Source organism: Silurus meridionalis, chromosome 3 (assembly GCF_014805685.1).
Source record: "Silurus meridionalis isolate SWU-2019-XX chromosome 3, ASM1480568v1, whole genome shotgun sequence".
Classification (NCBI taxonomy): domain Eukaryota; kingdom Metazoa; phylum Chordata; class Actinopteri; order Siluriformes; family Siluridae; genus Silurus; species Silurus meridionalis.
The window spans coordinates 23,779,455-23,797,850 of record NC_060886.1 but is presented as its reverse complement, the minus strand read 5'-3'; the positions used below and the strand labels follow the sequence as shown (position 1 = coordinate 23,797,850).

Sequence of the window (18,396 nt, the reverse complement as noted above, 5' to 3'; positions counted from 1 at the left end):
AGTAAGGCAGATGTGTGTCGACCTTCATAAGTCAGGCAATGGCTACAAGAAAATAGCCACGCCTTAACTTGCCGGTATCTACAGTCAGAGGAATCATTAAGAAGTTTAAAACAACTGGAACAGTGACAAACAAGGCTGGAAGAGGTCCCAAGTTTATCTTGCCACAACGCACAGTGAGGAGGATGGTAAGAGAAGTAAAAAAAATTCCCAAGCTCACCGTCACAGAATTGCATCAAAGAGTGGCATCTTGGGGTCACAGAGTTTCCAAAACAACCATCAGACCAACAAGCTGTTTGGGAGGCATGCAAGGAAAAAGCCTTTTCTCACTAACACTCACAAACGTAAACGTCTGGAGTTTGCTAAGCGGTACTGGGACTTCAACTGGGATCGTGTGCTTTGGTCAGATGAGACTAAGATTGAGCTTTTTGGCAACAAACACTCTAAGTGGGTCTGGCGTAAAACAAAAGATGAGTATGCCGAAAAGCACCTCATGCCCACCGTGAAGTATGGTGGAGGATCTGTGATGCTGTGGGCCTGTTTCTCTTCCAAAGGCCCTGGGAACCTTGTTGAGGTGCATGGCATTATGAACGCTTTGAAGTACCAGGATATTTTAAATAAAAACCTGATGGCCTCTGCCAGAAAGCTGAAGATGGGTCGTCATTGGGTCTTTCAGCAGGATAATGATCCAAAACATGTGGCAAAATCTACACAAAAGTGGTTCAGCAGTCACAAACTCAAGGTCCTCCCATGGCCATCTCAGTCCCCAGACCTCAACCCAATCGAAAACCTGTGGGGCGAGCTAAAGAGAAGAGTGCATAAGAGAGGACCCAGGACACTGGATGATCTAGAAAGATTGTGCAAAGAAGAATGGTCAAAAATCCCTCTCTCTGTGTTCTCCAATCTTGTGAAATGTTATAGGAGGAGATTAAGTGCTGTCTTGTTGGCAAAAGGAGGTTGTACAAAGTATTAACATCAGGGGTGCCAATAATTGTGGCACACATGATTTCAAGTTTTTTTTCTTTTTCTAAATGTGTGATTTTTTTACCACCAAAGTAATGTACTTAAATAAAAGGTTGGATTTTTCTCTTTTTTTGCATTTGGGTTCTATGTTGTTTTAAAAAAAAGGAGAATTTTTAGAAGTCCACGACCACATCTTAAACAGGGCTGCCAATAATTGTGGAGGGCACTGTATATCAATCATATCAAGGAAAAGGCAAAACTGCTACATAACTGCACACAACCCTAACCTTTTGGTTAAATGGATAAAAATAGACACTTACCAGGCCTAAATAATGACTTTTACGTGCAATGCAGGGGGAGAAAAAGCACGCTCCAACCTGGAATGTTATCCAAAGTTTTTTAGTGATATACAATATGCTACATCTGAACAATTTCAAATAAGGATATGGAATATTATATGACCATATAAAGTCATCTCTTCTTGAGAATGTTAGTAAATCAGGATATAATTTTCATGAACATTCCTAGTTTTTATATACATTCTTAAATCAAAGGTTTGTGAACACCAGTTTCACATTTAGTCCCCATTTGCTGTATAAAAATATTTCACATGTTTTTGGATTGTGGTTGTGGAGATTTGTGCTCATTCAGCCACAAGGGCATTAATAAAGCCAGGTACTGATGTAGGATGAGGAGGTCTGGGGTGCAGTTAGCGTTCCAATTAATGACAAAAGTGTTCGGTAGGTAGGTCTACAGCAGGCCACAGAAGATCTTCTAATCCAACCCATGTAAATCTTCATGAAGCTCTTTGTGCACAGGGGCAATGTCATGACAGAACAGGTCTCCCAGTTCAAGTGAAGGGAAAATGTAATGCTACAGCATTCAGTTGTATGCTTTCAATTTTGTTATAACAATTTGGAAAATATATGACTGAAACATATAACCCATATGACTGGAAAATTGGTGTCCCAATACATTTGTCCATATAGTGTACCATTCTTTTGAGTATAAGTTCAGCCATGTTGGACAAACAAGAATCAAGAGATAACTTACAACATTTATTCTATTTTCTAATTCTATCTTTAAAAGGTAAACCACAAAGCATGTACAGTTTTCATTAAGGTAGTGAGGTAGTAGAGGAAATTCTGTCACTATTTTTATTGCAATTCACCTTGAGAACTGTGAACTATAATGTTTGTTCCAAAAACAACATTAAACAAATCTAGATCAACAACACAGGGTTCTAAAATTGTATTGATGTCCTTTTTCAGACGATAGATTTCCAGAATATGGGAAAGTAGAATTTGTCTTCTCATTTGGGCCAGAGAAAATCCAAGGTACTGACTTTTGCTTTTGTTTTTTTATTCAAACATTAATATTGAACTACAATTCAGAGACTTTGTAGAACCCAACCTAGATTTTACTCCTTTAGCTAAAAAGCTGCTTTCTTTTTTTTTAAGGAATGGGCCACCTAGAAAATGGGCCCAGTGTTTCTGTTGACTACAATACCCAGGATCCTCTAATTCGCTGGGACTCCTATGAAAACTTCAATCAGCGCTTTGAAGACTCAATGGAAGGTGAGTACTCAAAAAAAAGACTTATTAACAGTAAAAGCTTTTAAATATGCATAGTAAAATGGCTAGACTAATTAAAAAAAAAATGTTTGCATTTGACATAAGATTGTATGAAATGGTATTTTGTGCTACCTTCGGCTCTTTCCTTCTCCAGCATCAAACTCTTTCTAATCTATTTCATTGTTCTTGCAAGACAGACTTTCGGCCTAAGACATTTTTCATGATTGTTCTGGTTTTAATAGGCTGTCCAGTGTGTGTGAGACTGAGAGACCGATTTACTCAGATCTAACAGAGTTAGCAGTGCTTTCTTTATATTCATTTACATTTACATTTGCGGCATTTGGCAGACGCCCTTATCCAGAGCGACTTACAACCGAGCAGGGGAGGGTTTTAGGGCTTTTGCTCAAGGGCCCAGCAGTGGCAGCTTGGTGGTGGTGGGATTTGAACCTGTGATCTTCTGATCCAAAGCCCAATGCCTTAACCACTGAGCTACCACCTCCCATTTAGATATTCCTTCACTAAATGTACACACAAGTTGTATTTAGCCATGTGTCTCATCATGCAGAGATGAAACGTGTAAAAAATGTGATGAAGCCATGCAATGAAATGCATGATGGAAGTTTTAGAATTTGGTGAGGCATTTGTATTATGTTCAAAATATGACATAATTATAGAAAAACTAACTTTGTAGTCATACAGTCATTTTATCAAATTTCATAGGGTGACCGCTGCTATGATGCTTGGCCAATAATGGTGGTAACAATGGTAGTCAGTGGTGAACCATAAACATGGCATATTAATGGATAGAATAAAATCCTTTATTACCTGAAACATAGTTTTGAATGTATGTTTGAAGTAAAAAATCTTTCATTACCTAAAAGATACTTTTGAATGTATGTTTCAGGTAATAAACAAAGTGTCTTCCAAGATTTTATTATGGTTATTTTATAATAAAGGAACACCTAAACATGGTATGTTAAAGAATAAACTGTTACGGTATTTGGCAGGCAACAGAATCCAGAGCAATTTACATTAACACAACTGCCAAGTTAAGGGTTAAGAGCCTTGCTCAAGGATCCAGGAGCAGCAGCTTGGTGTTGCTGTGAATTGAACTTATGACCCTCTGATCAGCAGGCCCACATCTTAGCCTTTTGATCTGGGGTTAGTGTGTGTGTGTGTGTGTGTGTGTGTGTGTGTGTGTGTGTGTGTGTGTGTATATATATATATATATATATATATATATATATATATATATATATATATATATATATATATATATATATATATATACAGTACAGACCAAAAGTTTGGACACACCTTCTCATTCAAGGAGTTTTCTTTATTTTCATGACTATGAAAATTGTAGATTCACACTGAAGGCATTAAAACTATGAATTAACACATGTGGTATTATATATGGAATTATATACATAACAAAAAAGTGTGAAACAACTGAAAAATGTCATATTCTAGGTTCTTCAAAGTAGCCACCTTTTGCTTTGATTACTGCTTTGCACACTCTTGGCATTCTCTTGATGAGCTTCAAGAGGTAGTCACCTGAAATGGTCTTCCAACAGTCTTGAAGGAGTTTCCTGAGAGATGCTTGGCACTTGTTGGCCCTTTTGCCTTCACTCTGTGGTCCAGCTCACCCCTAAACCATCTCGATTGGGTTCAGGTCCGGTGACTGTGGAGGCCAGGTCATCTGGCGCAGCACCCCATCACTCTCCTTCTTGGTCAAATAGCCTTTGATGCCTTCAGTGTGACTACAATTTTCATAGTCATGAAAATAAAAAAAACTCTTTGAATGAGAAGGTGTGTCCAAACTTTTGGTCTGTACTGTATATATTATCATTAATATTATAGCCAGAAATACTGCATAGTGATATGCTGTTAGATAGCAACACTGTAAAATAATTCAATCAAGCTGTGCTTGACAAGCATGACAATCAACAATCTTAATCTCAAATTGCACAATAAAGTTGCGTTCGTATTCGAGTTTTTTATGGTATAAAAAGCGGTAAAATGTCAATAGGACCCTGGCAAGTCCCTCTCAACCCCCTGCTTTGAATGTGAATTTAAAAGCATGCATTACAAATCCTAAACAGACTTGGTCATGGTTTAGGAGGTTTTTCATATGGATGAACTTTGAAAATGGTATAGGACACCTGACCACAGCATGTCTGGCCACCAGATTCTGGTTCCTTCCCCCACCCCACCTTGTGTCTGTGGGGTCGGCAGGCTACATATAGCACATTCCACTCTTTAGCTACTGATGACACTTCTGTAATTCTATAAGGCGTATCTATCTATTGTCATCATCTAAAACAGTTACAGTGTATGCAAAGCTTCAGTTGTATTGTGATTTCTAAGTAAATATATATTATTTTTATTGTAGCCCAATATACAGAAATAAAATGTGAGGAGTTGAACATATCTGTTTATCACTTCTTCGGCATATCCAAAAAATGTCAAGGCTTTAGTCTTTTTCTGACCACACATTCTTTTACTTCAGTTCCCACTCCAAGTCATTTGAGATGTCTAGCCATAAAACATCCAATCCTGTGAAACCATCCTCGCTTTAAATAGGCCAGCCAGAAATAAGGGGACGCTGATCTTTTGGCTGTAGCCTTCGAAGCGGTGCTGTAAGCCAGCCTGTCTCTGTGGTTGGCTAGAACTGCTGGTCAAGAGGCCAAGTACTCAAGTTTTGAACTAACCACGCCTCCTGTTCGTTGCAGCAGTGAGCCAGCTAGAGAAGAATACGAGAGAACATTCTACAACATGAACGCAGCAGTGATGTAAGACAGAGCATGAATTCAGATTACTGCCGGGCACAAAAGACAAACTGGGACAAACAGTTCTATTGAGCTGTGAGAGCCAAAAAACTCCGGAGTGAGATAAGGGGCCGAACGTCATTGTATTGTGATTAAAGCTGAAGAAAGACCTTTCTCCAAGACTGTCAGCAACGCACTCTTTTCTTTCTGTAGCATTTTGAGTGTGTTCTTAATATATATATATATATATATATATATATATATATATATATATATATATATATATATATATATATATATAATTTAAGATAAGATAAGATAAACCTTTATTCGTCCCACAGTGGGGAAATTTATATTATTTAATAGTATTATAACATGGTTCAGAACATGAGTTGATGGACAAATGCACTGAACTTATGCATGAAATATATAGATGCTTAAATTTTTTAAAAACAACTTATTGTTTAATTCATTCAGTAACAGGTTTAATAATAGGTTCATAATCTTGTGATTTTCCTTGTACCTGATACTATTTTCTGATCCTCATTAATCAATTCATGATTCATGTTGTTCACTGCTGTTTTAATATAGCAATAGTCTTTAATTCAGGCAATGTGGCATAGTGTATACCCTGATATGGGTGGGTTTTTTTTACTGCAAAAATGATAACAAATCATGACTTATGTAAGAGTGTATAAAGTTTGCATATGCACATTAAACATAAAGGGTATTGGAGCTTATTTCCAGGTTAGTGGGCCATTGTTACAGTTGATTGGTGTACATATGAGTGGGATAACAGGTACATTTTTCTTATCTCCTCTAAAATGTTAAACGTAGGTAATATGCTGCTTATCATCTCAACGCAATGACCTTAGAGGTTAGGGTTTGACAGCACACAGTTCCCTGTGTCTACATGTGTGGTGTAAACCTGCACTTTACCAAATGTGACCCAATGACCGACAGCTGAAATTCCTTACAGCAACCTCTTAGGCAGTAATGGCACAAGCTGTTGTGATCATATGCTAATTTGAGACCAGATGGACTATTTACAATTATCATTAGTCAGATCAGAAGGATATAAACTGTGTAATAATCTACAGGGACTTTGAAGCAGCTTGAGGGAGAGAATAAGGACATGACTGCAAAAGAGGTCGCTGTATCTCCCAGAGATGCAATAAAGTGCCCCAGATCTCACGGCCTTTCTCACAGAAGAGACCACTAGGGTCTTGTTTACCGTGGCCTGCCTCATATTTGTCCAGAGCCCATGGTCACGACATTTTCCGAATGGTTGGGTGTAAAACGTGTGGAGGTGGGGAGATGAGACCGGACAGGCACTGTCAGGGAGGTGGTGAGAGAGCCACGGGCAACTCCTCCAGCCTCTCAAGATACCAAAGCCTTTTTTGTTGTCTGTCACTAGAGTAGGAATGACGCAGTAGCTTCTGTTCACTACACACATTTCAGTAGCAAAGTTTGAAAACAAAGATCACAAGACCTGGTTTGAAGGATAGTAAGCCAGTGAATGCTGTCTGTTTGCAGGTAGGCTTTAAACTTTAACGCTTTTATTTTTCCTTTTTTTTGGTTTGTCTATGCTCTTGTCATGAATGATATTAGACATTCCTTTTTGTGACACATAGAAAGTAATGCTAGTTTTGTGACATAAGAACTGGATCATACAGTATGATTGGAGTTCTTGCTGAAATATTACTTCTGGTAAAAAGTCCAAACCAATAGAAACATTGTTTACTAATTTATTTATTTATTTATTTATGTATTTATTGTTTAAAACTGGGTTTATGACATTTTATTTTTGATATAGGTTGACATAAATATGTATTTTTTCTTAAATATATATATATATATATATATATATATATATATATATATATATATATATATATATATATATTTTTTTTTTTTAACTTCACGCTGAATGCATATATTTGATTTTTACAAGTTAAAAGAATTAAATTACATGCATAATTGCGTTAAGTTCTCAGTGTGCTGCCATATTTCCTTGGAACTGCATATTTCAATGGGTTTCACAGGTTACCATGCATTAGTAATTTGAGTTTAGATATTGTATATAGCCTTGTGTTTATCCAGGCTGGTTTAGTGTACAGTTTGGGCTGTGTAATTGCATAATAATTGCGTCATTGCTGCCTTAACAACTTTTTGCCACAGCAAAAAAACCACACTGTGGTAAATATTTTTCAAGTAATCACAGGCCAGACAGATTTTGACAAAGTTAGATTGAATGTGGTTAACACGTCTTTAAATGCTGCTCCTGACAGTTTTAGATCCTAACAGTTTCCTAACTCAGATCAGCTATTTGAGCACCGCAGTGTTTGTGTTGCACGCTGAAATGCAGCTGCAAGTTACAGAAAGTCATTACGCTGTGTTGGTGTGGTTAGCTGTGCATGGAGACCAGACCTACATATAGAAATCTGTCCAGAGAAGAACTGGATCTAATTAACTGTTTGTACAGCTGGTAACAGGAGATCTTAATTATCCAAAAAAATAATAATAATTTATAGGAGGCCTTAAAATACACATTAACCCTTTTGACAGGCTGTATTGTTGAGAACATGCTACCCAGCCTCTGAGCTCATGACATTTAACAAGAGTTCTAACAGAGAGACGGGCCTGTCAGCATGGTGCCGAATATTTTATAGTTCCCACCTGTTAACACATGACACCATAGGTGCACGTTGCAATGGACGTGGTTCTCTAAAACGACGTTTGTTGATGAGCGTGATATGTGTGTGGTCCATCTGACTTTTATGGTTGTTGTGCAGACACGAAAGTGGGAATTGTCACCAAATTGTTCGGTTTGCACACATGTGGAGTCTGACTGGAGGACTGGCAGGGAGTGCCTGTATCAGCTGTTTGGCGATTTGTTTTTCTTTTGTTTTTTCCCACTTAGCTTGACTTTGAGCTTGGCCACTGCTGATTTACTCTGTCATATTGCAGATTGCGGCTGCAGCTATCTTAATCTAATATACACGATTTGCTTCGTAATTGTCTACCGATGGACATGGACCATGACATGAGCTGTGACAAACATGCATTTTTGCAGAGCAAATAGCAGATTGAACCTCTTAGAGATGATAAAGGTCTTATCCTATTTTGTTGAATAGAGTAATCTGGCTTCATCAGTCGGGGCTTTACTGATTAAATTGCTTAGACACCAGACAGAGAGTGTTGTGTAACAGTGTAGCTGAATCAACGCAAACATGTGCCAGCTTGACTTGTTACTATATAACAGACCCAGCAACTTATTTCTTTAGTGTCCTTGCTTTGTGGGGGTGCTTTATTGGCTTGGTTATAGTTTCTGAGCAGAGCTCATCTTGAAAGCCAGTGTATTTTGTGGAAATAAAGTCATATACATTGGGTTTGACTTTGCTGGGGGACAACATTTTCATGACAGAAAGTTTCATGTTTGTTGACATTTACTTCTCAGCTTACGTCATTTCTCCAGCTGCTGTAATTATGTTTTTCTTCAGCCCTTGAGAAGTACGATGGGAACTGTAAGTGTGGGTGAAGGAAAACAAAAGGAAGGGCTCTCATTGACCCCTTCTGACTTTATAATACACGATTGTCTTGTTTCTTTTATGTTTTCCAGGCCTCTACGCATACCTCGGCATGGGTCAGATAGTCTCCCTAAATAGCGTTCTCTGACCTATAACAGATGGCTATGGTGTTGATCTTTATGAGGCTGTATCTCTCGCTCAATCCATACTCTTCCCATTAGTTTTCATAGACTAGTCCATGAAGAATTTTTTAACCACATTGCTCTAAAACTGTACACTTTGCCAATGCGAGTGTTATAACTTTTATACTAGATTTCTTTAGTATACACCCCAGAGCCATGTACAAGATGTAGCTTTGGATATATGTCATTTTGCTGAAATGCATCCAAAGTTTCAAAAATATCTTTACTAGCAGTTTAGTATTTGCTGCTTTTGTGAGGTTGTTCTAGCACAAAAAAAACCTAATCAAATAAAACTATGCTAAAGTCATCACTATTGATTTCAATAATGATCCAGTATCTAATTATTTTATTGTCTGCATGATTTAGAGTTGCCTCTAGCTTTCAATTTTAATTGCAATTATTTAATTGCTGTTCTCTCGGGTAATTGAAGTACTGGAACGTTTTATTGGCCCAAGTTTTTATAGATTTTGGGTCCATGAGCAAATGAGAAACAAATTTAGGAAAAAGAAAGCTGTCTCAGTTGTACTGCAAAATGTCTTTGGAACATACAGTTCTTTGGCTAGAAAGTGGCTATTTTATCAAGATACACTTTCAGTTTAAAACTGCATTTAATATTCTCATAGCCACTTGGATGGCTTGGATTTCATAAAACTAAGAGATACAAAAGGTGGTCAAGATGGTGTTCCAGAAAACTTTGTTGTCTTACCTGGGATTAAATTATTAACTGGGATGACAGTTCATATGTCTTTTCAGTTATGATTCTGTGAGTAAGATTCTTGAGTATGTGCTGCAAAACTGTTATGTATCGAACATGTATATTTTGTATATATTTTATGTGATCTAAATGCCTATTAATGTCAGCAGTTACTGTCAGTTATGCTAATATGATTGCCAATCAGCAGAGTGGGAGCTCTTCATAATCAGTTTATCCATGATTACGTTCCTGGTTCCTGCATTCAAACCTCATACAAAATAATACATTGACAAAACTTTGTGTATGCATGGCTGAAGAAGAAGGCCCCTAGGTGTCAAGAGAAATTATGTTTAGAAATTTAAATCCTTTATTTATAATAATGAGATTTAACATTATATTATATATATATATATATATATATATATATATATATATATATATATATATATATATATATATATATATATATTTATAATTTACACTTCATGACTTTTCTTTTTTTATTAGTAGTATTTATTCATGTATAATAATTCCAGCATTTACAGCTTACTTGGGACCAAAAAGATTTGCGTTCATAAACTATCAAGCAGAAATATATTAGAAATTCAAAAATATAGGTGAAAAATGTGATCCCAACACTAATACTAACTTTGTTTGACTTGTGAAACCTGAGAGACACTCTATCTTCACTATGTTGCCTAGTAATAACATTCTGGTTTAGTAGATTTACAAGAACCGACAGTGACATTGAGTCTAATATCGCTTGTGTCTGTTTTCCCTTATTTTGTATGACTAGCCAAGATGGAGATGGCTTTGGCAGATGGGTAATATTCTTTAATATTAGCATGTTCTTTCATATGAGAAAAAAAATGCTCTTCTGTGCCGGCCAGCTTAAGCTACTTCCAGAATATAAAAATGAACCGGATTTGGGAAAAGAATTCATGACATTCACACATTTTACTTTGGTGTATGTATGGGGTACATGTTGTGAGCAGAATTTAGCATCTTTGGTTTCCACAGTACCACAGCTGGTCACTTTGCCAGCAAAGAGTCGCTTCCTGCATACCCTGTCTTTTTCAGCTCTTAGCATGAAGCTTGATTACTTTTCCGGACGTGCTACATCATTGCTAATAAAATATTTGGCTCTAAACCTGAATCACATGAAGCTCTGCATGCAAAGAGTTTGGTTTTGGATCGATTCACTTTAATACTTGACTGAATGCGGCATTAGCATTTAGTCTAGGGCAGGTTTAAATCATACACTGAGAGACTGCTGATGGTCTAGAAATTATCCAGCCAGAAATAAGAGATCTGTTTATTTCATGTTAATGTGTTCTCAGTATAGCACACGCTGAAATGTTACTCAAAATGCAGTGTGGTATTTGACCTTTGAGAAGAGAAGGTGACCTGTGGGAGGGCAAAAGAGGGCAGATTTAGTCGTCAACTTCTTCCATTTTTTTTTTTTTTTCAATCCTGTTACATAAACACAAAGAGTCTTCTCAGCTTTGCTGATGCAGCCACATTCATCACGTCCCACTAGATGAATATCTGACCTCACCGGGTCTCAGTGGACCAGTTTTTTCCCTCATCCTGCAGTCCTTAAACACTTTTGTCTTGCTGTAGATGTGGATGGTCCAAAACATCTTTAATGCATATTTAATGTTATGCACTTAAGAACTGCCATTATGGCAACAGAGCTAAGAGCAACAGAGCTAACAGAGATAAGAGCAAGTTCTTTTTATTTATTTTTTTTTTTTGCAGTTTTGCAGTTTAAAGTGCATTGAGCCTGAAGTAATGGCAGGACTTTCATGCAGCTTTTTACTTTTTTCAGCACACAATTAAATCTTTCAGTATCTGTGCTACTCTCTATGTCTGTAGATTTACTGTTATTGCACTTATTGTTACATGATACCACAAGTATTAGTACGGACCCTTTAGCGGTTTCCTCAGGTCCCTTTACAGGTGCACTTTATGAGAATGTAGCCAGAAGCAGGAAGTTTATTAGTATTGCACTGGTTTAGTGTTTTCCACATATAATTTTTGCATGCATTTAGTGTATTTCAAATTGTTGCCCAGTATAAGTGTATTTTATATGTAATATTTTACCTCTAATTATTTATATTGTTTAATGTATTGCACATGTAATAATGATACTAGTTTTGTGTGATGTGCACATACTTATCGCAAAGATTCTGGATTTTGTTTTTACTTCTTCAACAAAAGGTCCAAAGTCAGACAAAGGAAACTTTTTGTTATGGTAATTGTTGTTCATAAAGGTGTTTTAACTGTTTATGTGTATATTTTTTGTCCAATACCTACTATGTGCAAGTCAACAACCATTTGTTTTTAAAGTTTTTTCTTTTCATTGTAATGGACATGGTTAAAGGCTTTAGGTATGGTCCAGGGGACTGAGAAAAAGGTTTTTTGGTAGCACATGGAGCAGCATTGCCACCTCACCTAATTGCCAGCTTCAAGGTCCCTGGTTCGATTCTGAGCTTGAATTAATGTCTGTGTGCAATGATTGAACAGTTTGTGTAATTGTGTACTGTATGTGTATGGTGTACTGTATGTGTATGGTGACCTGCATTGGACTGGTGTGCCATACATACATGGTTCATTTCCACCTTGGACCTGTTCCCATGACCCAGCACAAATCTACTGAATATAATTTAAGTTGGTTTTAGAGAAAATTCTATTTTATAAAATTAGTGTAATTAATGTAGGTTGTAAAAATTTCTGTTGTTTGAATTCAAAATGTTCATTAAAATGTGGGCTATTCCACGTATATCATGTCTGCAGCTATCAAAGTATTGTGTGTGTAATAACACAGGATCTCTGCTCCTAAGGGCATAGATTGGTAGGGACCCCCACAAACTTCCTGCTCTTTGCCCTGAGAGGTAAATTAACTCATCCCAGGGGACTTGTTGGCATTCCTGGTGTTTTACTTAACCCATAATAATTAGCTTGTACAGTATAACAGAGGGCAGCTTGCTATTTGCAGTCCCTGCAGGGGATTTTACCTTCTTCACTGGGACTTTGTGTGTTTGTGTGTGTGTGTGTGTGTGTGTGTGTGTGTATGTGTGTGTGTGTGTGTGTGTGTGTAGGTGTGTGTAGGTGTGTGTGTAGGTGTGTGTGTTTTGAAATATGATGCTGATATAAGTTGTGGTTAACTTTCCTTAAGATTGCTTAAATCTCATTTTAAGACCCCAGGTTCATCACACCCTTATAATAACATGGTAGAAACTTGGTAATGCCATTTGTAAGCTGTATGTTTCTGAAACGTTCTTTTATTACTCTGTGTTCGAGGATTTCCTATTTGCTTTCTTTCCACATTGGAAAGCATAAAGGACCTATGCTAGGACTTGGACAGCATTGTCCTTCAGGAGTTTGGATAAGAGCCAGCATCATGTCCTTGAGAACTGACTAAGCTTTATAGTTTGAGATCAAGGGTACATTAATGGTTCAGCCATTGACTAGCCATCAGTGGACATCAATAAATTAATGTTAATGTAGATACTGTTCAGCCTGCTGCCTGTTAAGATGTATGAATAACAGCCAAAATTTCCTACAAAAAACAGCCATGCAGGTGTACACGCACACACGCACACACACACACACACACACACACACACACACACACACACACAGAACTCCTTTACTGCACTGTAAATCATTGTTATGGGTAAATCTAAGTTTCATATAGTGCTCAAAATACCCCACAGCTTTTCCACTCTTAGACCAACAGGGAGTGTAATACCATGGAACTCCCCTGGAAATCATTATGTGTAGGCGAGGAAATCTGAAATAATTTATCATACGTTTATCCTTATAAGCTCTTGTTGTGAAGTGAGAGTTCATCTATGAAGTGTTTCTCAACACCTAAGAGTGCACACTATTGTTGCAGTTTGCTTTGACTTAACTCCATCAAGGCTTCAATTAAATTAATCACTTAAGCATTGTGCAGGAATACAATGAGTCTGTGTTGTGTCTTGGGAAAATTTGGGATGTCAGTATAAACAGACAAACAACCAAACAAATACATAATTAAATAAATAACAGAGGCATGTGGAAAACAGTGGTCTTCTAATGCAGTGTAACTTATGGGAGTGGTTTGTGTCTTTCAAATGAGTCAACACAAAGGTGGAGTGTGCTTGTTCCTCCATGATGTTTTCTGTTTCCCTCGCTGCAAGTGGCATTTGAAAGAAAAAAAAAGAACCGTCTATTCACTTTTTTCTAACATGGCTAAATAAGAAGAAGTTTTCCATGCTGTGTAGGCCAGAATGTCTTATAAACAGCCAACTGGCTCAGAAATAGAGTCCATGCAGGAGCAGTTAGTTCTGCTCTCAAAATCAGGTCTGCACTGTATGATGTATTGAAGGGGGGGGTCATGTCATTCCCAATATTGTATGATCCAAGCAATATGGAGACACTCATCCACACATAAACATTTTTCTTGCTATATTTCCCATTATTTGTATTTTCTTCTGGGTTTCCTTTTTGTCAGTGGTCTGCCTTTCTATCGCTGCCTGCATATGTGTGGTTAATGTGCTGAGGGGTCTGTGTGTTTGGCGAAGGTGTGCATTTAGTTACACATGTAGGCTTGTCTACTTTTGATTAAATGCCCAAGTCTGTCTGGTATAGGATATCACTGAGAGTAAGTAGAGTAAGTGAAGAGATAGGGGCAAAGAAAGACTTTGTGACATCATGCCATTAGACATGAGTGGCTCATCTAGTCAAGGATACACTCACACACATCATAGTCAGGTTATAGAAAGGCGAATAAGAGAATGAGAGACAGAGAGAGTGAGAAGTGAGAGACAGGCAGTCCATTATACAGCGTCTCTACTGGAGTGTGTCAGAATGAGTCTGGTGGATTCAGTGGGAGGAGTGTGAGGGGTAAGACAGAGCAGCTCCCCCTTCACAACTCACTAATGCTCAGTTAGCAGAACATTATAGAAGACGAATGCTGCAGCTCATAAAGTGATTAAGAAATTACAGAACAAGACGCCTCAACAGGTAGGAAAAGTTTGTCAGCATTTCTGTATTCCTCTAGTATTAGTACTAGTTATTACTCCTAACGTGTTAGCATCCCGCTATTTTTACAGGTGACGTTTCAGACAGGAGGATGTTGCTGTCTAATTTAAGAATGATGGCAGAACACAAGTGCATGCAAATAGGTGCTAAAATGTATGCTGAAATAGAAGGCAGTTCCTTTTTCAAGAAAGATGTGTGTCACCTTTCATCTGTAAATGCTGAGTGTCACATGAAGATTCTGACCACATCAGGTCTTCACATGACACTGTTAAGTAATAAATAAGAATTTAGGTGTAAATATAATATGAGAACCTGTCTTAGACACTATAGCAAATGCCACAGTTTAACTTATTTAGTGCACGTCTTGCACGATGAGTTGTTGATGGGTGTGTTGTCCCTGTGCTGAGAACTTTATCGTCATACTGGAAAGACTCACAGATGGATTTTGGAGCTCTAGTTAAGAGGAAAGTATGGGTGATGAGGGAAAAGGCTCACTTTTTCCAGGCCTGGCTATTAAAAGGGAAGTGCTGGCGTTAAGCCTGTGCTGATTAAGCCTAAGCTAACTGGTACTTTAAGCCAATAAGTTTGAAAAGGCCCTTAGGTAGTACATTGCACATGAGTGGTACGCTGCATATGTTAAGGTATGCATGACTGGTGTAGCTGCTGTGACACAAAAAAACAAACACAAAAACAACAACAAAAGAACAATTTAAAAATGATTCCACTGAAAAGATTAAAATAGCCATAATTATGGAACAAATATTGATTGTACATTTCAGAAAACAAAAAACACATTGATAAATAAGCAGCATTTATTTTATGTATTAGTTAAAGCAGGGGAAAAGGCAAGAGCTTCTTCAAGATTAAGGCTATGAACATGTGCTTTTAAAATACAGTTTAGTTTTGTAGGTAAATAATTGATCTTCCACCAGAATTTAGTTAAAAAGATGACTCCTTCTTGCAGATTTGTACTTTTACAACACAATTCATTACGACAAGGCAGGACTGACTTTCAAACCGTATGTTACCATTTCATTTGGATGAAATCCCCTTTTTTAAACTTATGAATATTTTAAAGGTCATGCTCCGGAAAGCGTTGACTAACTTGGTCACTATCAATGGCCATAATAATTTCTATTCATATAAAGCCAGAGTGCAAATTAAGGGATGGATCACATTTTCTAAACTATTTGTACCTAGTACATTGCAGCTTCTTTACCGTTAATAATGTGGCCAGCATGACCTGTTCAGTTCACTCAGAATAAATGTATATTACAGTATATGGTTGAGTACATGTCTCATTTGCTTGCTGCTTTATATGCATGCTCATAATTCACATTCAGTGGTTGAATAACCGTCCCAATCAGCTCTAATGGCTTTATATATTGATTTTATGCCATAGTACAGAACAAGAAGCTGAGAGGTAACTCTCTTGCATTAGATTTATAACCCAGCAAGTTTAAGGTTGCTGATGCAGATTGCATTGGGAAGCAATTTCTCATTACCTCTACAATGATTACATAAAAACAAAAAATGCTGATACTGCAGTGCATGCTGTGGCTCATAACTGTTAGAAGGTCAGTGTCCAACATTACTTGTTGTGGTGAAACTTGTCCTTAAAGAAACAAAATGTTGACTGTCAGAGCTGTAGATAAATAGACTTTCCAGCTGCCCAAGCTAGTGGGTGTGTGTGTGTGTGTGTGTGTGTGTGTGTGTGTGTGTGTGTGCAAGTGAGATGATGTAGGCAATGATGCCTTAATTCCAAAAGGGCAGGACATTCCTCCAACATTTATTCTGAGACTTCTTTTCCACAGGTGAGTCAGAGCTTTGGATAAGGAGTACCTCCAGGGAAAAGTGGTTGAATCATATCCCAGGGGTGTGTCTATGTCTGCCTGTATGTGGGTGTTTTTTATGGAGGGAGAGGTTCCTACTAGAATGAGTTAGGAGCATGGTAGAATTATTCAAACCTATGAAAATTAAAGCTGGCTCCATAGTACAGTACAGTGATTAGTGACTCATGCACATTAATAATCCTGGTGAACTTTTATAAATGAAAACAGACCCAACCAGACATTTGTGGCACACTTGGTGGTGGGACTTAACCCTAGCATTAATACTGACAGCAAATTTTTTATTTTTTTACAGACGTCATTCATATGCAAGGTCCTCTGGATGGTAGCCTCTACGCTAAAGTCCGTAAAAAAGAGTCAGTGGATGCTACAGCAAACGGCTTTCCCACAGCAGTTGAGCCCACTGTCGAACACACTCCTGCCCCAGTGGACCACGCTCTGTCAGTTAGCAGTGATTCTGGAAATTCAACTGCCTCCATTAAGACTGATCGCACTGATGAAACAGCCCAGCAGGCAGTACCGGTGATCCAGCAGCCCAGTCAGCCCCTCAGCCCTGAGGAGAAGCAAGAGCTGGACCAACTGCTTAGTGGCTTGGAACCTCCCATGCACCAACCAGGTTACCACAATAGTCACGGAGGAGGAGGTGGAGGAGGAGGAGGTGTTATCCGTCACCTGGTTCCAGCTCAGGTCCATGTTAATGGACACAATAGCATAGATAGGGAGACTGACATCCTGGATGACGACCTGCCTAATAGTCAAGAAGGCAACAGTGTGGACAGCCTGGGTACTCTGTCATCGCTTGAGGGTCGAGCCACTCCAGCTGACCTGTACTACCAAACTGAGACAGTGATCAATGGTCAGGGCATGCCCTACCTGGATGAGAGCGGGCAAGGAAAAGAGGCAGAACCTATGATGCTACTTTATGGCTCTTCCGCCTCCACTCAGGAGAACCTGGGCCACTCAGAGCTACCGTCCAGCAGTTACACCAACCACAATGGAGGCATCTGTCGCTCACAGTCTTTTGGTGTGACACCCAACACTGAACAGAAGCTCATGCCCAAAGCTCCAGCACGTACCACCAGCAGCAGAGATGCTGTTCAGCGAGGGCTTAATGTCTGGCAGCAGTTTGGTGTTCCAGAGGAACCAGCTGTAGATGGGGTAAACTTCAGCCCTGTACTCCAGAGTCACAGCCTACCTGAATTCCCTAAAGCACCTTCTCAGAATGAGATTGAACAATCCATTGAAGCTCTCAATCTGCTCATGCAGGACTTGGATCCAGCTCATATGCAAGTTCCTAAGTCCTACAGTGCCCCTTCTGGTGAGGGCCCTGTCATTACAACCCAGCCATTCTTCTCCCAGACACAGGCTCGACCGTCCTATCAGGCCGATGCTGCCATACATTCAGTGCTTGAATACTCACAACCGCAGCAACAAGCCTTACCTGTCCAAAAGTCTCCATCTGCATTGCAGTTCCATCTTACAGAAGCCTCTCCTCAAAGTAACCAAAGGTCAGCAGTTCCATACCATTCCTCAGTTCCAGATCCTGCTGGTGTGATCCACTCTTCTGGACCACCTCTTACAGTTGGCAATCTGGAGCTGAAGCCCCTGAATACTTATCCCTCCAGCACAGGCTCTCAGTTTCCTGATCATCCAGAGCCTAGTTCACACAGTGCCCCCTTCAGGAGCTACTCAACCTCCTCCCCACTCCCCGGAGAGGCTGAACCTGAGAATTCAAGCCACAGCCTTGAAGGACTGGTGGCTCACCGTGTGGCAGGTAATGTAACTTTTTTCTCTAGCATTA

At 38.7% G+C, this 18,396-nt stretch overlaps 1 protein-coding gene across 19 annotated transcripts in view; it reads left to right on the top strand.

The window, feature by feature from the left end:
* tns1b (tensin 1b) overlaps positions 1-18,396 on the top strand; it is a 244,776-nt gene that overhangs the window by 203,400 nt on the left and 22,980 nt on the right. For all 19 annotated transcript variants that reach the window (XM_046844816.1, XM_046844817.1, XM_046844814.1 and 16 more), the window contains 3 exons: positions 2,232-2,297; positions 2,421-2,537; positions 16,891-18,369. In XM_046844816.1, the coding sequence (XP_046700772.1) occupies positions 2,232-2,297; positions 2,421-2,537; positions 16,891-18,369 (1,662 nt within the window). The remainder of the gene's footprint in view (positions 1-2,231; positions 2,298-2,420; positions 2,538-16,890; positions 18,370-18,396) is intronic.